The 18,110-nt window shown below is 36.4% G+C and overlaps 1 protein-coding gene across 1 annotated transcript; it reads right to left on the bottom strand.

Moving 5' to 3' along the window:
- Positions 1–13,751: 13,751 nt before the first annotated feature.
- LOC149963077 (uncharacterized) lies at positions 13,752–16,406 on the bottom strand. Its single transcript, XM_090164519.1, has 9 exons — positions 16,394–16,406; positions 16,189–16,334; positions 16,083–16,127; positions 15,943–16,023; positions 15,742–15,880; positions 15,583–15,665; positions 15,407–15,516; positions 14,341–14,493; positions 13,752–14,279 (listed from the first exon to the last, which is right to left on the bottom strand). Exons 2-9 carry the CDS (start codon positions 16,325–16,327, stop codon positions 13,752–13,754), a joined length of 1,278 nt encoding a protein of 425 aa, XP_090020645.1. The 5' UTR covers positions 16,328–16,334; positions 16,394–16,406.
- Positions 16,407–18,110: the final 1,704 nt, after the last annotated feature.

Below are 18,110 nucleotides of genomic sequence, written 5' to 3'. Positions count from 1 at the left end.
CATTTTTACATCGGCGCCGGGCTCCGCGTTGGAGGTATCTAGAACTGTGTCGTTTGAAAATGCATTAAAAAATGATTATTAAAGCTGATTTATACATGTAAATCTGGATTAAAAACTTAAAATAAAATATAATTTCCCTAATGTGTAGATGAGGAAGTTTTGAGAGGCAAGAGGCAAGTGCCGTCCTGTGACTATTGTGGCTTGTGTGACTACTGCTTCGGGATATCTTGCTCACCTTCCGACTGTGACAACGCCTGCAACGACTGTTTTTACTATTTATACGGGCCTTTCGGGTAACTGAAAGAGTAATTATTAAATAACAAAGCATGTGCATAGAAAAAATAATAAAAACTATTAATTATTAAAAATTATTCAAAGATTAAAATTTTGAGCTCATCTTTATCATTGTCATTTTTTTACGAAAATAAGGGTTTTTTTGTGGGGAAGTTCAAGTTTTTAAGTACTTTTGTGTGAGATCTTTAACGTTGCACCTTCCTACTACAATCGATTAAAATCTAGCTCAAGAAGAAACTCCATAATGCTCCCGGCACGGCAACGTCATCGTTTCTTTAGAGAGTACATGTTAGCGATAGTGATTTCGTAAAGAGAAATGATACGTTGTACCAGAAGCCTTTAATAAGAGAAGAATCTAACTCCCTATACCGCCAATGCAAAACCTCTGAAACGTCTTGTTTTCGACACGGAGCAAAGAAGAAATTAACGCGGCCTAGGACTAGCAAATCTAGTGAGCGCTATATTTAGTCTTTGTAGCGAAAAAGTAGTTTGCTATCCAAAACGTCGGTTGGCAAACCTGAAACGAAGGTATAGATCATACTTGGTTTAAAATTTTAAACACGACAGGCGGGCAAGGCTTAAGGTTTTTCAAACCCCTGTATGTAGGCTCGGGATATAAACTTTTTCAAGATGGTGGAACGTAGAGACGGCTCACTAATTATGCGTCAAGTAACAATATTAAACTCAGATAACTATAAGAGTTGGAGTTTTGAGATAGAATGGAGACTTAATGAGAGAGGATTGTGGGAAATTGTTCACGGTTAGGAGAAGGTACCAAAAGGGGAGAAAGGCACAGTAGATAAAAAGATAAATATAAGTTAAGAGAGGCCAAGGCTTTTTCAACCATCGCATTGACGGTTGGCCAAGATATTAGATGTCTGATTGAGGAGTCAACCATACCACAGTTAGTTGCGGAGAAGGTACATCAAGAATAGAAGGCAAGGACAATATAGAACTGCAAATTGGCTGCAATAATGGAAATATTTTCGTACTTGTTTGCATCGCGAATGAAACGTAACCTAATCTCAGGCAGACTGATTGACCAGGCAGTCCAGGCTGGTCATAAAGGGGTGGTTTATATTCTAAATATACGATATACGATATACGATTCAAGTGGAGAATATGCTTGGAAGAAGATCATTTATATACGCTTAGAAATGCAGCTGCAATCAAAGACGGTATTGAAGGTGAAGCATATTCAATTGAACCGAGTTCCGCAAATGAGATAGACGTCTGGCATAGAAGATTAGGCAATATTAATTAGGGTGATTTAAAGTACTTAGCGTCACTCGAGTTACTGCATGGAATTGGAAGTTTAAAAGGAGAATTAGCAACGTGTATTCCTTGTAAATTGAGTGAAAGAAGTCCACAAGAGTATTGGGATGATTCGAAGTAAAAATATTCTAGACCTCATACATTCAGACTTTTGGGGGCCTTCTCCAGTCATCTCGTTGGGAGGTGGTCGATACTATGTAGTTTTCGTTGATGACTTCAGCAGACGTTTTTGGGTCTACATTATGGAGAGAAAAAATGAAGTTTATCAATTTTTCGAGAGGTTCAAAAGACCTAGGCTTGTAGAAACTCAAACTGGGAAGCGTATTAAAGCGTTGAGATTTGATAATGGATTAGAGTTCTGTAATAGAGAGATCACTCAGACCTGTGACCAAGCAGGTATTAGGCACGAGCGTACCAATATTTATTCGCCAGCTATGAACGGTGTTGCCGAGAGAGTTAACAGAACATTGTTGAATACAACCCGAACCATTATTGAGGATGAAAAGTTACCATTAAACATGTGGGCAGAAATAGTATTAAAAGCAGCTTACTTAAAGTAGAGGTTAAAGCACTCATTAATTGAAAATAAAGTTCCTATGGATTTTTGGGTAGATAAAAGGTTAAGTGCTAACCATTTGAGAAGAATAGGAAGCCTTGCATTTGTTCACCTACCAAGTGAGACTAGAATGAGTAAATTACATAACAGATCAAAGATGGGAGTGTTGGTAGGATATGGAGGTTACCGTGTGTACTATCCATTCGAAAGAATTGTAATGGAGTCCAAGCACTTCAGTTTCGATGAAAAGATAATGGGAATGGAGTTTATTACTAAATCAAAGAAGTATGAGAGGTTATTCTTGATGTGGCCCCAAGATGATTTGGAAGAGGATGAGAGTGACCAGCAAGAAGCTACTAGACAGGCTGAGATAGTAGTTCCCGATAGAGCTGTACCTGCATTTCTCCGAGTTGAAACATCGCCAAGAGTCGAGAGACCATCAAAAGTAGAAACTCCTCCGAGAGCTGAAGCACAGCAGGGGACTGGGGGAGAACAGAGACCCCAGTTACCGACAGGTTGGAAGAGGGAAGTAACCTTTCGGCAGTCTGGAGCTACAAAAGGCCAGGTTGATATTTTCTATCACGGTCCGAAGGGCGATAAGTTTAGATCGAAGCCAGAGGTTCAGAGGTTTTTAGATCAAAATGGACTTCAGCATGACATCGAAGCTTTTGATTTATCTAGAAAGAATACGGCAACAACCCTGGTCTCAACCATAACTCAAGAAGAAATAGATGGGATTTTCGAAGTTCATTGCACTGAGGTTCTAATACCTAAAACATATCAAGGGGCAATAAAATCCCCACAATGTAGTCAGTGGAAGATGGCAATGGATGAGGAGGTCAATACTTTAGCCCAGAGGAAGGTCACTGAGGTTGTTGAAAAGCCGATGAGCGTAAAATCGTTTTTTCCCGTTGGGTGTACACGATTAAGAGGGATTATGAAGGAAGAATTTTAAGATACCACCTCCAGAATCACGATTATTGTTTATTAGTATGTATATTTATGATAGAAAATAATAGTTTTAACATTTATAATGTAGAAAGTACCAAGTTCAATCAAAACGAGGAGAGTCTCTAAAAATTTAAAATTCCCAGCAAAGTCCTATGGGAATTCTACGAGCTAAAATGTAAAGAATCGTCTGCATTGTTTTCTTCTCTACTGTTCGCGTATGAATCGAGGGGCTATCCAATTGATTTCAGTATTTAATTTATTAAAGTTATTAAAGCTACTAAATTTACGTGATTTCAAGTGATTTGTACACCTAAAGTCACTTTGTATGTGTTGTATATGGAGCCACCAGGTGGGGCTAAATGATGTAACAAACAATATATATAAAAATCTGGCACTGGCAGACAGACCACAATAAAATGTAAGAATATCATGTATTAAGGTATTCATGTGATACTATTAAAGTAACAGTATTAAATATAATCTTGTATAGTTAATTAAGACAAGTATAGTTTAAGAATATAACTATAACCACTATTATAACATGGTGGCAGCTGCGAAGAACCATTTTTCGAACGCCAATTGGAAGTATTAAGACCTTATCACCTTAAGCCTTGTTTCCCGCGTAAAATCCCCAATGTTATTATGTCGCAATCATATTCAACAACTACCTCCATTAGGGGTCTTGATCATTTCAAACCGGGTGCAGACCCTGCTACAGCTTGGGAAGATTATAAATGCAGTTTAAACATATATTATACTGCTATGAAACTTAATAAAGATCCCATTGATGTTCAAGCTGCTCATTTTCTCCACGTACTGGGTCCAGCTGGTCAGAAAATATATAAAACACTTACCATTCCTGAAACCGGAAATGATCGCACTGTACAAGTTATACTTACAGCCTTTGATACTTTGTACTCTCCACAGAAAAATTTACTGTACCTTCGATATATTTTCCTTACTGCAAGACAAACTGCTTCTCAGTCTTTCAATGATTTCATACTTGATCTGAAAACTAAAGCCCAAGACTGTGATTTATGAACTTTGAATGACTCCCTTGTATGCCTTATGATTGTTTGTGGCATTAAAAATGACAAGCTTCGCAAAGATCTCTTGGCCAAACCTAACTTATCACTTGACGCTGCAACCCTACTGTGCCTTTCGGAAGAAATGGCAACAAATCAGGCATCCGCTATGGTCACTTCTTCTCCAACTATCTCTACTTCTAATGAGTCTCAGGTTAATGCACTTCGTTATAACTACAACACTCGTCCTTCCACACCATATAACAACTCTTCCTCCTTTCGTCCTCAAAGCAATCGACGATCCTCATCACAAATATCGCACCAACGTCCTTCTTATGGAACACCCTTTACTCGCAATATCTCCCCACGACAATACTCGGGAACTGTAAATCCTCCACCAGCTCATTCCCGTCTTCCACTTTACCAACATCAACCTCAATCTCGTCAAACTAAATCATGTCATAATTGCGGAAAATCACACATACCAAACGAATGTCGTGCAAAGAAGTCTCGTTGTCTACGCTGTGGTTCATTTGGACATTGGGCAAGTAAGTGCGAAGCATTTTCTCTTGATACTGACACTTCCAATCCACAAGATCTTTCAACCTCTTATGGACACCCTAACGAATCCTATTATTTTGATTGTGATCAATCTGACCAAGACCTCCTAGAAGAAGATTTTGATGACTTTCACCTACACAGTCTTACTCTTGAACTAAATGAAGTCAATACTCCAAACAGACTCAACTCCTTTCCTCACGATATCTCTATTTCCCACCTCATGATGGACAGACTTTATATTTATACAGTGGTGTAGTCGGGCCAGGGCGGGGCAGGGCGTCGCCCCGGTGCTTTTTTCAAAGGCAGGTCCCCGCCCCGCCTTGGTTTTTCCATTTTGTTAGGGCGCGCCCTGCCTCTTTTTTTCCACTTGCCAGGGCGCGCCTTGCTTCTATTTCGTAAATCATTTTTCTCGAATAAAGGGTGTGTGAATTTATGATAAATTTTGCCCGCAGAAAAATACCATAACAATTTCAAATCGTTACCTAGGTACGGCCAACTTTGATCACGCTAAAAATCGAAGTTGGACATACATTTATAGCAGCCGGTACAGCCAACTTCGGTTACGCGCGAAATCGAAGTTGGTCGTACCCAGGTAGCGCCCCGGTTCTTTTTATTTTAGGACTACACCACTGTATTTATAACCAACTAATAACCCTTAAACTGGATACGGGCTTCCAGATTAACCTTCTACCTGAATACATCTACCGTTCTTTTCCAACTCAACCACCACTTAGGCTCTCTTAGGATATGTCTTGATCCGCGCAAATTAAATGGGGCCATTAAACGGGAATATTACCCTATGCCCACCAACCAGGAAATTTATGCCCAGTTACACGGGTTCACAGTATTCACCGTTTTAGACGCAAAAAGTGCTTTCTGGCAAATACGATTGACTGATAAAAGCTCGAATCTATACAAAGAGAACGATCAAGGTAACCTGGCCACCTGCTTAAAGGCATTAGAAGTCGGTAGACGACTTGGGCCTAAGGTGGTGCCTTAGGTATTAGCCTAGCTGATTATTTATTTATTTATTCAGCTAGCACGTCGAGAGTGCATGTTAGTTTCATGTTTTTAAAGGAAAATATCTTATTTTGGAAAGGGTTTTTTTTAATCTGAAGGTATGTAAATTCATTATTAATAATTGTATCTTAAATGTCTTTTTTTGTTATTGAAAAGTATTCATAATACAAATGTTATACCCACGTTAGGCCTAGGCTTAAAATTTTCCGAGGCGCAAAGCATGGATGAAAAACGAAAAATACCGCTTATAAAGACCGGAACGAGCTTTCTATGAGGCAAAGGCTTAGGCACAAAAAAAATTTCAACGTATTTTCCTAGACAACAATGACTTGAATTCTAGAGGAGATTATATAAAGTTATTGGGATAGAACAACAAATAGAAATAGATAGAACAGCTTTGGAGGTTGTTAGAAGGGTAGCGTCAACAGAAGGTGGAGGGGTAGATTCAGAAGCCAGTGACATAGTTGTTGTTCCCATGAAGTGGCGGAAATGGGAAAATAACATTCAAAGATATGCAATTAAAGCGTGTCATAATAGGTATAATTGACCTAGTAAAATATTTATACGTTGAACCCATTGATTAAAGTTATTTATATTTAGATGTTGTTTTCTACGAACCTGAAAGTGGTGAATGATATACATGTTGAAAGTGCCATAAGCATATGGTTTAAGCACGCTAAAGACCGACAAGGTGGGCGACTTAAATAGATTTAAAAGCTCAAAAATTTAACGCCAAAGTGAATGAGGACGATTTGGAAGTGGAATGAAGTCGCTGAAAGCGTACAGACTTGTATACTGCATTTTAAACATTTTGAAGTGTATGTATCGTTAAAGTACAATCTAGTCTAGCTTATTGTTATTCAGATTTGTTTTAAAAAAATCTCAGAAGTACACTGTATGAGCTATGAAAATATATTTTTTTGTGCTAAATAAATATAACGCCTCAAGAACATAACATGTGATAATTTAAGTTCTGAACTTGAAAGTTTTTGTGGTACAGTAATTGAAAATTTTAGTGCCAAACACTCGGCCTCAATGTTGATAATTTTGTACTACAGGAATTGAGCATTATAGTTCCTAGTCTGTGGCCCGAGGGGTCGGTCATTTGGAAAAATCCCGTACAAAATTTGGAAAAAAATCCACAAATCCAAAATCAAAGCATTTTGCTCCCATAGACTTTGTATGACAAATCCACAATGAAAAATCCTGGATTTTAAAAAAATCCAAAATTCCGTACACAAAACAGCAAATGTCCGACCCCTCGGTGTGGCCTCTATGTTATTAACACTGCAGTACAAATAGTGAAAGTTAATGAATATTTAATTAACTAATGCAATAATTATAGTGACTTAATAGAACTTTTTGTTTTAAGAAAAACTCTTAAGTATGAGTGTTAAAAATAATTTTAGATGTGTAAAAAATTATGGTCAAAGATTCTCAGCCTCAATAGTTAAGTGGCTTAGAAGTTATAGGTAAATGTGTTATTTTTATATTTAAACATTTTTGGTACAGAAATTGAAAGTTATTACCTGTAATATTCAGCCGCTATTTTCATATTTTTATACGGTGACCATTTTGTGATAGAGGAACTTAAAGTTTGTTCTGAAGCGGCCACTTTAATATATGTGCCATGATTGTACAAATATTGAACATTTTATGTATTAAAACATTATAACGTTAAGTATAATGTTATGTACCGATATACCCATAAAAATAGTTAGCCTCTAACCGGTTTAAGAAACATATTTACAAGTAACTATCAGTATGATGCATATTGGTAGGGTCAACTACTGTTTTATGGGTAGGCTTTAATGAAAGAAATCGGGCCAATTAATATGCTGCCATGAAATATTTGTTGATAGACTGGATGTTTTGGAGGTCGGGAACCTGTTCAGTAATAAGACGGGCCGACCTTGACGTTACGACTCACTGCCGACTTAAAACATGCAGTCGGCCGACGGTGAAGTTAGGACCCTTTGGCGGACTATAAGCCGACCAAGTCGGCCCGTAGGGTTAATTGAGGAGGGGGCGTATGTTTAGAAACCCGTCGGGCCGACTGATATACAGTTTTCTGGTCGTAAAATAAGGGTTGTTAAGCTACTTTTTTATGGGCGGGTCATCTGTCCAATAATACGTCGGGCCTACACCGACTCCCAGCCGACGGTGGCATTTTGACCCTTTGGCGGAATAAAAGCCGACCGAGTCGGGAAAGGCACTTTCAGCGACGTCGGCCCGACGAATTCGTGCTACTGGGGGAACTATGAAGGAAAAGGGTTTACACTTGTTGGTCCCTTACCGTCTGCAAAATGTAAGTTTTCACACGTAATGCTGTTGTTTTAAAGTAGCCACAGTAATGGTTTCACGATTAATCAACTTAAGCCATTTTTGGCATACACCAAACTTTTTCCCATTTCTGTCCAGTTTATTAACCGGATAAAAATTATATTTTTATGGCACCTAGAATCGCTACGACAGTTGTCGAAACAACAATATTTTCAAATAATTAAATTTAAAACTTAACATTCATTGCAACTTTCTTTGAAATTATATAGTTTCCCCAGTAGCAAAAAACAGTCGGGCCGACTGATAAAAAAAGAGTCGGGTGGCAAAGTCGGCCCGCCTTACTCGATGTCCGAGGCAACGGCTAGCCGATGGACAGTCGGTAAAGAAGACTGGTGGACTGTTAGCCGACTCTAAAACGGAAACTGATAAGGCGGTCGGCTGAGAGACTATTCAGAAGTCTTGTCGACTTCGAGCCGACTCTAAAACGGACACCGATAAAGCAGTCGGCTACGTGACTGTTAAGAGCCCTTGTCGACTTCGAGCCGACTCTAAAACGGATACTAATAAAGTGGTCGGCTGAGATACTGTTCAGAAGCCTGGTCGACTTTGACCCGACGTTTAAACGGATACTGATTAAACGGACGCTTGAGTGACTTTTAGATGACTTTCAGACTTCGAGCCGACTTAAAAAGTATATTTATTTATTGCTCTGCCTATAAGCGGCTTAAAAGCTTACCAATTTCAAGCTTACTCTAGAAACGCATTTACCCACTACTCTTAAGAACGCAAGCCAACTTTTAAATTGTAATATAAGTTAAAAATAGACAAAAATTTAAAACAAAATTTCTTTATTTTTATTTATTTCCAGCAAATTTGAGATTAGCCGACAATTGTGCACTTCTTCCTTCCGCCATTTCTGTCCCTTTACCCAATCCTTAATCAGTTGCTCTATTTCGTTGTCGGTTGCACGAAGACATTTGTGGTTAGAACGTACAGCGTCTACAAAAAAGTTTATTTAGTTTCAATTCTGTGTATGATTGCGATAAAGTTAAAAATAAAAGATACTTTATGGGTTCATTAAAATGATTAAATTAAATATTGTTCCCTCTATTTTATACTAGAATAATCTTAATATATTTAGTATGTTGTTGTTATAATCATACCAGAAATATCAACTAACCCTTAAAATTATATTATATTGAGACTTGTTTGAATACACTATTCAAATTTGGAGAATAGAAATTAAATTAATTCTAACACATAATGCTATTAGCTTTCTCAGTTACAGACTGATATATCAGACCAGAAATATCAACTCTAACCCTCAAAATTATATTTGGACTTGTTTAAATACACTATTATTAACAATCTAAATTTGTCATTTTTTCATTAAAAATTTAAATAAATTGAGTTATTACATTAAAATGTTAGCTTTCTCAGTTACAGACTGATATATCAGACCAGAAATATAAAAGGCCCTTAAAATTTGATTGTGGCATGATAAAGTAGACTGAATCTTAGAAAATTAAAATTTTTTGTGTCCAACGGAGGATTCGAAATGACTTGCTTTTTTCTCTGTTTCAGTGTTAATAAGTCCTTCCATAACTTCTTACCAATTATTCCAAAATATCCATACACCTATTTAATTATACGCCACTTTTAATTATTAATTATACCTGATATTTAATTAACATAAAAATAACTGGGTGTCTAGCAGGTAAGATTAAAAAACAGAAAATAAATTTTTTAAAACCGGTTTTTAGTTTATTTAGCTAGATCATGGCATTAGATATTTTAAATCACGAAACAGGTGTACCTAAGTAAAATACAGATTAAAGTTTTGTTAAATTTTTATCCAACTCACCATGGCAACCTAGTTGCTATGAACTCACCCATGTGGCCTTGGATTAATAATATGACTACTGGATATAGCACTGTAGCTTCGTTAAGGCATTCGCTTGCGTCGCTCAATATTCGTAAATGTCGGTGGGTAAGTCGCGGGTGGGTTGACTTTTTGTAGGGGGTTGTGAAATTTACGAGGGGAAATAGTGGGACAAGTTCTTCGGCGCTCCCGCGCTCTGGCGGAATTTAGATGATAACGGTATCAGATTTGAAATTTAGCTCTGTGTAGTCTAGGCTCGGATGCAAGATTTTATGAACTATTTCTTTAATTAAATGGTATGCTAATTGATGTACAATGGGAAGAATTAAACATTGTGCATACCCAAAATGTAATAGTGACTCCAGATACGCGCATAAACCGCATATGTTGGGAATAAAATTTTTACCATTTCCAAAAACAAAGAGAAGACCTGAAGCTTGTAGGAAATGGTTAAATTGGCTAAAAGAAGTAAGGATAGATTTTAAATTTGAAAACATATCAAGAGAAACGTACTTGTGTTCTAAACATTTCGTGGGTCAAAATGGCCCAACTCCACAATATCCAGATCCAGTACATTGCCAAGTAAGTATTGCATTAATCGTTTTTCATTTATACATATTAACTAATGGTTGTTAATACTTTTATATTATAGAATATCACGAATGCAACCTTCGTTCTTGAGGAAAACACTATTTCGGACAAAAGCATTCGAAATGAAATGCAATACGAGGTTCCTGACCAAAGAATTCCAGATGAAATGGAATGTGAATTAACAAATGCACAACATCTAGATAAAGTTCATTGTTTAGTAAGTATTAATTGAAGGGTTTTAATCTATATATAGTAACTGATGGTTGTTAATTACTTATAGGGTGTTAGGAATGTAGATTCAAGTTTCCAACCTAAACCTGTTTCACTTGGTCTTCAGGAAACCACCAATTCAGAGCAAAGAATTCCATTTGAAATAGAATGTGAACTGAACAATGCACAACATCCAGATAAAGTTCATTGTTTAGTAAGTATTAAATGAAGGGTTTTAATCTATAAATAGTAACTGATGGTTGTTAATTACTTATTAAAGGGTGTCAGGAATGTAGATTCAAGTTTCCAACCTACACCTGTTTCAATTGGTCTTCAGGAAACCACCAATTCAGAGCAAAGATTTCCAGATGACATGGGAAATAAATTCGAATCAACTTTTATTGAGGACATTCAAACTGTTTTGGACACAACCCATGAAGTTCAAACATTAGAGAGCTGTAATAGTTCTATCGCAGGTGAAGTGATGTTTGAAATCGGAAATAATAGTCAAGAAGCAGTGTCCATTGTGACAAGGTTCAGACATTTTTTTAACAGTGAAGAATGGTTCAAAATGCAAGCGTACTCAAAATGGCTTTCAAACTATTCACCTTCCTATGCCAATGAACTTGAACTGTTCAGGCTCAACAGGGAAACTAAAAGAATCGAAATAGTTCTTACTATAAATACCGATTTTCAATTTAAAGCATCAGTTTTAGGTAAAAGTTTGCATATGCACAATATGTTGAATGTTCCACAGAATATTGATAGTGGAGATGAGCTACGCGACTTCTTATCCAACTTAAATCAATTAAAAATGTGTAGCGGAATTGTGGAAGAAGAGCTAGTAACTTTGTTAAAAGAAAGATCCCGTGGAAATTTCTGTTTGGATTCTGGGGCTATTCATGATGATATGTGTATCAGGTTGTCCAATAAAAAAACCTGCGTCTTTTGCTTAAAGTTGCGGAGCTATTCTTTAAAAACCAAGGCATTAAATGAGAATCAAAAAAATAAGAAATATAAATCTATGTCAAAGAAAGAGTTAATTGAATTGCTCAAAGCCTCGAAGATAAAGGAAGATCTTTCAAGAAGAAAAGTGAAACGCCTAAAGAAAAAAATAAAGAAATATATCACCTTAGAAGGAACAAGAATTGATGAGGACGATGACTCTTGCATTCAATCAATTTTAGAAGCGTCCCTATCAAAAACAGAAGATCATTCTTTCGCAACACTATTTCTCAGGACCCAACTAAAAATAAATAAGCAAATGGATAAACGTGGTAGAAGATGGCACCCTCTGGTTATCAAATGGTGTTTGTATCAATACCACAAATCTCCAACTGCCTACATAAGCTTAGCTGATTCGAAAATTCTTCAACTTCCGTCTTACAGTACACTTTTCAGACACACTCCTAAAGATTAAAGAACTCTCGGATTTTCAGATGTAGTTTTAAACAAAATGAAGGAGGATATTAAACCTGAAACTCTTGAGCCTCATAAACGATATTTCAGTCTTCTACTAGATGAAATAAAGGTCAAGGAAGAACTCATTTGCAAAACAACTACCGGCGATATTGTAGGATATACGCATCTAAATGATGCAAGAAACAATATTAACAACATTGATTCCAAAGCTTATGCAGACAAAAGAGTGGCAAGTCATGTATTAATGTTGATGCTCCGTGGCACTACAAGCCACATAAAGTACCCTTTCGCCCATTTTGCCACGAACACCCTAACAGGTGATGACTTGAATTCCATCATTTGGGAAGCCGTTGAAAAACTAGAGGCACTTGGCTTTCAAATCCTTTCTGTGATTGGGGATGGCGCAGCTACCAATCGCAAGTTTTTCAACATGAATCTGAATGTAACTGATGAAATTCCCCACTACTGCACTAATCCCTATAGTTTGGATGAGAAGCGCCCAATTTTTTTCCTGTTCGATACACCTCACTTACTAAAAACAACAAGAAATTGCTTGCATTCAAGCTATGTAGGCTCAACTGTACGACTGATGTATAAAAATGGGCAAAATATAACTTTTTGCCCTGTGAGCCAGCTCTACAAACAAGAAATGCTGAGTCCAGGAAATTTAAGGAAGGCACATAAATTAACAGCTGACCACATATTTTTAAACTCCTACAGTAAAATGAAAGTGAGATACGCCTCTCAAGTTTTAAGCGCCTCTGTTGCGAATGCCATTGATTTGGTATTTCCGGAAGATATAGAAAAAAACAGAGAAACTGTTCAATTTATCAGGTTGTTCGACAAATGGTTTGATATTCTAAATACTAGAAACTTTAATGAGGCATACCATAAACGGAAGGTGAACAAGAGGCCATTCTCCACAATAAACGATTCACGGCTAAAGGTAACAGTTCAAAATATTTTAAACTAAAATTTCTCACTAAAGTAAAATTTGTTTTTTACATGTTAGTGGTTAGAAAAAGATTTTCTACAATATTTGGATGATTGGGAACAAGATGTGGAGCAACGACCTGGTGATTACGGAGTAGAGGAAAGGAAAAAGATGATGTTATCTTCCGAAACACTTTCAGGGTTGAGACAAACTAGTACGTACTGTTGTAAGACATAAAAATACATTTGTTGATTAAATTAAAAATGAATCTTTCTGTAACAGCTAAAGCCATCATTGGGATTGTCAAATTTCTTTTGAAGAAAGGTGCCAAATTCGTGCTCACCGCGAACTTCAACCAAGACCCACTCGAGCTGGACTTTTCTAGGCAGCGAGGGGCCAATGGGTCTAATGACAATCCGACAGTCGATACAGTTGGCAACAACCGGGAAACTCTCTGGATGTTAAAGAATTACAAAATACCTTGCCATAACACCTCTGGAAACACATCTGTAGACTCTGTGGAAGAATTATTTCAATAATTCTCTTTTCGTAACTTTTCCAAAAGACCAATTGAGTCAGTGGAAGGAATTGAGGGTTAAAATCATTTAATTTACATTTAACACAGACATTTATTTACTGAATCCTGTTGACATTTGCATAAGTTGTTTTCGTTGTCTATCCTTTGAGTTAGCCTTGGATTTGCTAGCTTTAATTCTAGCTTTTGGTTTAAAGTCATCTTTTAATTTTTTAAATGCCCATTTGCAATTGTGTTTGTGAAATTTTGGACACAATGGTTAAAGATTCTTCTTCTTTCAATTTCTGGGACATGATCTTAAAAAAACTGTTCCACTTTGCCACTATTTCATTATTTTGTAGAATTTCTTCTTTGGATTTTGCAACCCTATTTTCAATGGCAATTTTTCCATAAAATTTACCCATGTGTTTGTACATTTGTACGAAAAAATTGAAGGCTTCATTTGTTGGATAAAACAATCCACCCCTATCTTGAGCCTCGATCCATACTTTTAATACTTCAGCAATGTTTTCTTTTGTAGTTGTAAGCTTTCTAACAACCTGCAACCCAAACTCGGATTTTCGTGCAATGGCTCTTAACACAGCTCCTACAACGTACATTAAAGTATCGTTTGATTCTTCAACTGGAATAGATGTGTCAATAGGCACATTTTTCTTCTTCGCTGAACCCATTTCTATAATTCTTCTAATTAGTGAATTGATTGCCCAAATCTTTTCTTGTGACGTAATGTCTTGAAAACCCTACCAAAAAAAACTATTTATTAAGGAATGGATCCAGTGATAATTAACAAATATGACTTACTGCAGTGTGCTGCAAAGATTTCATAATTTTTTCAGCTGTCTTTGAATTTTTGATTAAACAATTCATTTTAAGGGCGATTTTATCCTCTGGAGTTGTCAGTGGCGGATTTACACATTTCCCAACAGGAGGCTGTTCACATTTTGCCGCCCTTACCTTTACAATTGTCAGTTCCAATTTTTTTACAATTCAACAACTTGGTTGAAATTGCACAAGAAATAGTTTTTTGGTATCTATTTTTTTTAATAATTAACTAGACTAATACCTTAGGCACCACCACAGGCCCCAAGTCGAAAATGACTTTTACTACGTTAATAGCCGCCTGACTCACGAAAACAAAATTCGTATTTAGAATCTTCGATAATACTAATACAGATGCATTTATATTTATTATTTAATTTATTTATTATTTATATTTTACTCCGTAACTTAATTTTTTAACGTGCATCAGATAAATGTTTCTATTTTTTAAATTATATTAAAACAACTTCCCAACGCTGCCACTGCGCCAACTAAAAAAATTTGCTTACTTAATAGTCCTAGAAATTTTTTCGCCCCAAAAAACCCTCGCGCCCATACGCAGTTGCGTACCCTGCGTACCCTATTTCTCCACCCCTGACCAGTAGTCGGACTAGTATGAGTGGGGGGTAGTGTAAAATATATTTGCCGCAATTTTGCTCTCTTCTCACTCATACAAAGTACAGGCAGAGACGCAGAAGCCGATTACTGGTTGCTGGCCGGGAACTGGGTGTTTTAGCATAGAGCTTATAGAACTGATAGAAATTTTAGGTACGTTGAATGTACAATGAAAATGATAAGGGAAAAGTCACCGGAAAATGTCTTTTAGACTTCTTTAGTTGCAAGACATCAGAAAACCGTCTTACAGAAATCTTTTTGATTTCTGTAAGACGGCTAAAAAAATTCGGTCCCCAAATTTGCCGCCCCTAAAATCTGCCGCCCTAGGCTCCAGCCTTTTCAGCCTTATGGTAAATCCGCCACTGGGAGTTGTAGTTAAAATTTGCCTTATGCAGCCTTTCACTTCGTTTAAATCCCTGTAATTTAAACTTACAAGCCATTCGCAGGCTTTCTTAGCACCAGATGTAAATTCCAATTTAGAATTTCTGAATGAATGTTGTACTTCAACAAAAATTCCCCCGAACTCAGCATCATATTCATTTGCTAAATGTAAATATTTTTATTCAATTAAAAAGAATTATCACAGGCATTGAAATATTGAATACATACGTTCAATCATACAGCTTCTAATTATTTTTTTATTATTTTTTGCCTTCTTACAAGGTGGTGGTTCCACTGGCTTTTGAGGACTGCTATAGTTAAATATATATAATATATATATATATATATTAACTACCTAAATTTTGCAAAAAGGGATTTTAATCTTACTTTGTTATTGTTCCCAGTGGCTTGCGTTGATTCTTCCCTTTTGAAGAGCAAATGCCACTATCAATATCCTTAATAATTATTTCGATTTCTTTGTCACCAAGTATTTCATCATCGCTTTCTTCGGTTTCAGTATGAGCATCTAGACAAAAAAACAACATCAGTGTATATCTCTTTACTTGCAATTCCAAATTTTGAAAATACCGGATGAAAATCCATTATAACGAGCGTCAATTTCAAGTGGTTTGTCATGCTGTTTCTGCCCACTTTCATACTCACTGTCATCTAAATAACCAGAAGTTAATTTATGGTTAAATTATCAACATACAATACACTTCACGTACCTGATGATATTGCATGATTTCCTTCAATTGTTTCATCATATTCATCTAATTTATTATATAATAAAAGTTTGAAACTAATAAAATGTAGTTAAATAGATAATCTTACCAGAAGATTCAGAACTAGAAGAAATAACTTCAGGTTCGGAAATTCCCAACTCCTGATATGTGTTCCAATAACAACTCATTGAAAAAGAAAGAAAGAAAGAAGACAGTAAAAAGAATTCGTTAATTCCCTTTTCATTCATATGAGACCTAAAAGAGGAGATTATTAATTGATGAATAAAAAAAAACAATTAGTAAAAGCAACTTACCAAACCAATATGTTTTCCTACTCTAGAAATCTATTCGCCCGAGTAGAAAAAAAACAATAGTTAGCCTAAAAAACACGTGTACCAGCTGAGCAAATATTTGTCCCACAAAACGAGAGAAAGCAATATTAAGATTTAAGATGGCGCTGGGGTGCCCTGCGAAGTTTGACCGAAACAGATATTTCGAAGTGCTATATCCAGTAGTCATATTATTAATCCAAGATGTGGCCTACCGTTACTGTACAGTTAGGCTTAATGCGATACGGGTCTAAAATTATGGTCTCATAGGCTTAGCAAGATGAATTTATTTGGCAAATGTTAGGCCTTACACAAGAAATATATTAAATTATGTTTATCGAAAACTCTACATCATAAACCTGCTTTTCAACAAATAGGTTTTAAACAATAACATAATCAATCTTACCTTAAATCCCGCAAGTGCACAAAGGACCTTTATGCGAAGAGCATGAAACTTCCTCCAGTAGTCCAGTACAAAGACAAAGTACGCGCACATGGAACAACTCTGTTCCAGCAGCGTTTGCCAGATAGCCAAAATCAAATTAGAGACACAAGGACTAAAACTTAAATAAATATCCACTCCAAATTATTGAACAAATTGTATTTGACTGTAATTTCAATTTTGCATAGGATATCCCACTGATGTTTGATGGAAATTCAGTTTTAAATAAACCCATTGACGTATGTTAAAAAAACTTTTTAAATAAAAAAGTAAAATTATAGGATGTCTCGCAACGCTGTTCTCCTGACTTCTAACTGCTGGGACTACGGGGTCCCCAAAGTAAAATCAAAATCACGCTACTTGTTGATTTCCGCAATGACTTTTTTGAGTCGCAACCCGACTCTTCCCCGACTGTCGGGTAATAGTCGAACTTAGACTGCATGCCATTTTAAGGTCTTCCACCGACTCAATGCCGACTTCGACCCCTATCCGACTGTTTCGACTGATAACCGACTAAAAAACGGAAACACAATGCTACTGGGGTTTCTGGCAACTTTCTTCAACTTGGCCTTAACTAAAAACCGTTAAAGTTCGAAATACTGTCTAGCAGACGAATGTTTGGGTAATCCTAGGTTACTCTGAAGCTTTGTAGGTGGCGCTAAAAACGTTATGTCACTGCAGTCAACAACTTACAATGTCTGCTTTCAGTAATTTGCCAGTTTCAATAGTCGCACCGCCACCTATCGATAATGTACAGCAATGTTCGAGTACCACTAGTACGGACAGTTTCAGTAATTTTATCGAGTGTTTTTATTTTGTCTCGGTTGGCCAAGGTGGTACTTTGAGCGAGACAAGAATTAAACACGGGCCAACGTTTATTTCACTGCCAAGTTATGTTGACTCTGATTATTGAAACTCGTTTACTATGCTTTTAAGGTAAAAGAGTAAATCTAAACAGAGTAGATAATATATTTCGATCTAAACAATATATGCCCCTATAAATAAAATAAACAAGCCGGGCCACGTTTTGCGAGAACGAAAGAAAACTTTAAAGTCGGGAGGTTGAAATGGTCTCGTGATTAGGTAATGCTGCCATCTACATTGTTTTTAGGAACTAATTCTTTATATTTATGCCTGCCTTTTGTCCGCTATGTTGTAAATTTTATGATTTGTTCACTCTTTATAGATTCTTAAGAAAACGTTTTATCTTATATTGACCTTTTTCTTAAATTAACTTGGTAAATTATTTAACTTATTTGG

Source organism: Leiobunum rupestre, chromosome 1 (assembly GCF_980474605.1).
Source record: "Leiobunum rupestre chromosome 1, qqLeiRupe1.1.hap1, whole genome shotgun sequence".
NCBI lineage: Eukaryota > Metazoa > Arthropoda > Arachnida > Opiliones > Sclerosomatidae > Leiobunum > Leiobunum rupestre.
The sequence above is the reverse complement of the archived record's forward strand: the minus strand, read 5'-3'. Positions and strand labels throughout refer to the sequence as shown.

What these genes read in the sequence shown, in the direction of transcription:
- LOC149963077 (XM_090164519.1), bottom strand. Translation starts at nt 16,327, where the DNA reads ATGAATGAAAAGGGAATTAACGAATTCTTTTTACTGTCTTCTTTCTTT. An exon ending in TTCTAGTTCTGAATCTTCTG is followed by an intron (nt 16,128 to 16,188) that starts GTAAGATTATCT and finishes ATAATAAATTAG; the next exon opens with ATGAATATGATGAAACAATT. An exon ending in AATCTTTGCAGCACACTGCA is followed by an intron (nt 14,280 to 14,340) that starts GTAAGTCATATT and finishes TTTTTTTGGTAG; the next exon opens with GGTTTTCAAGACATTACGTC.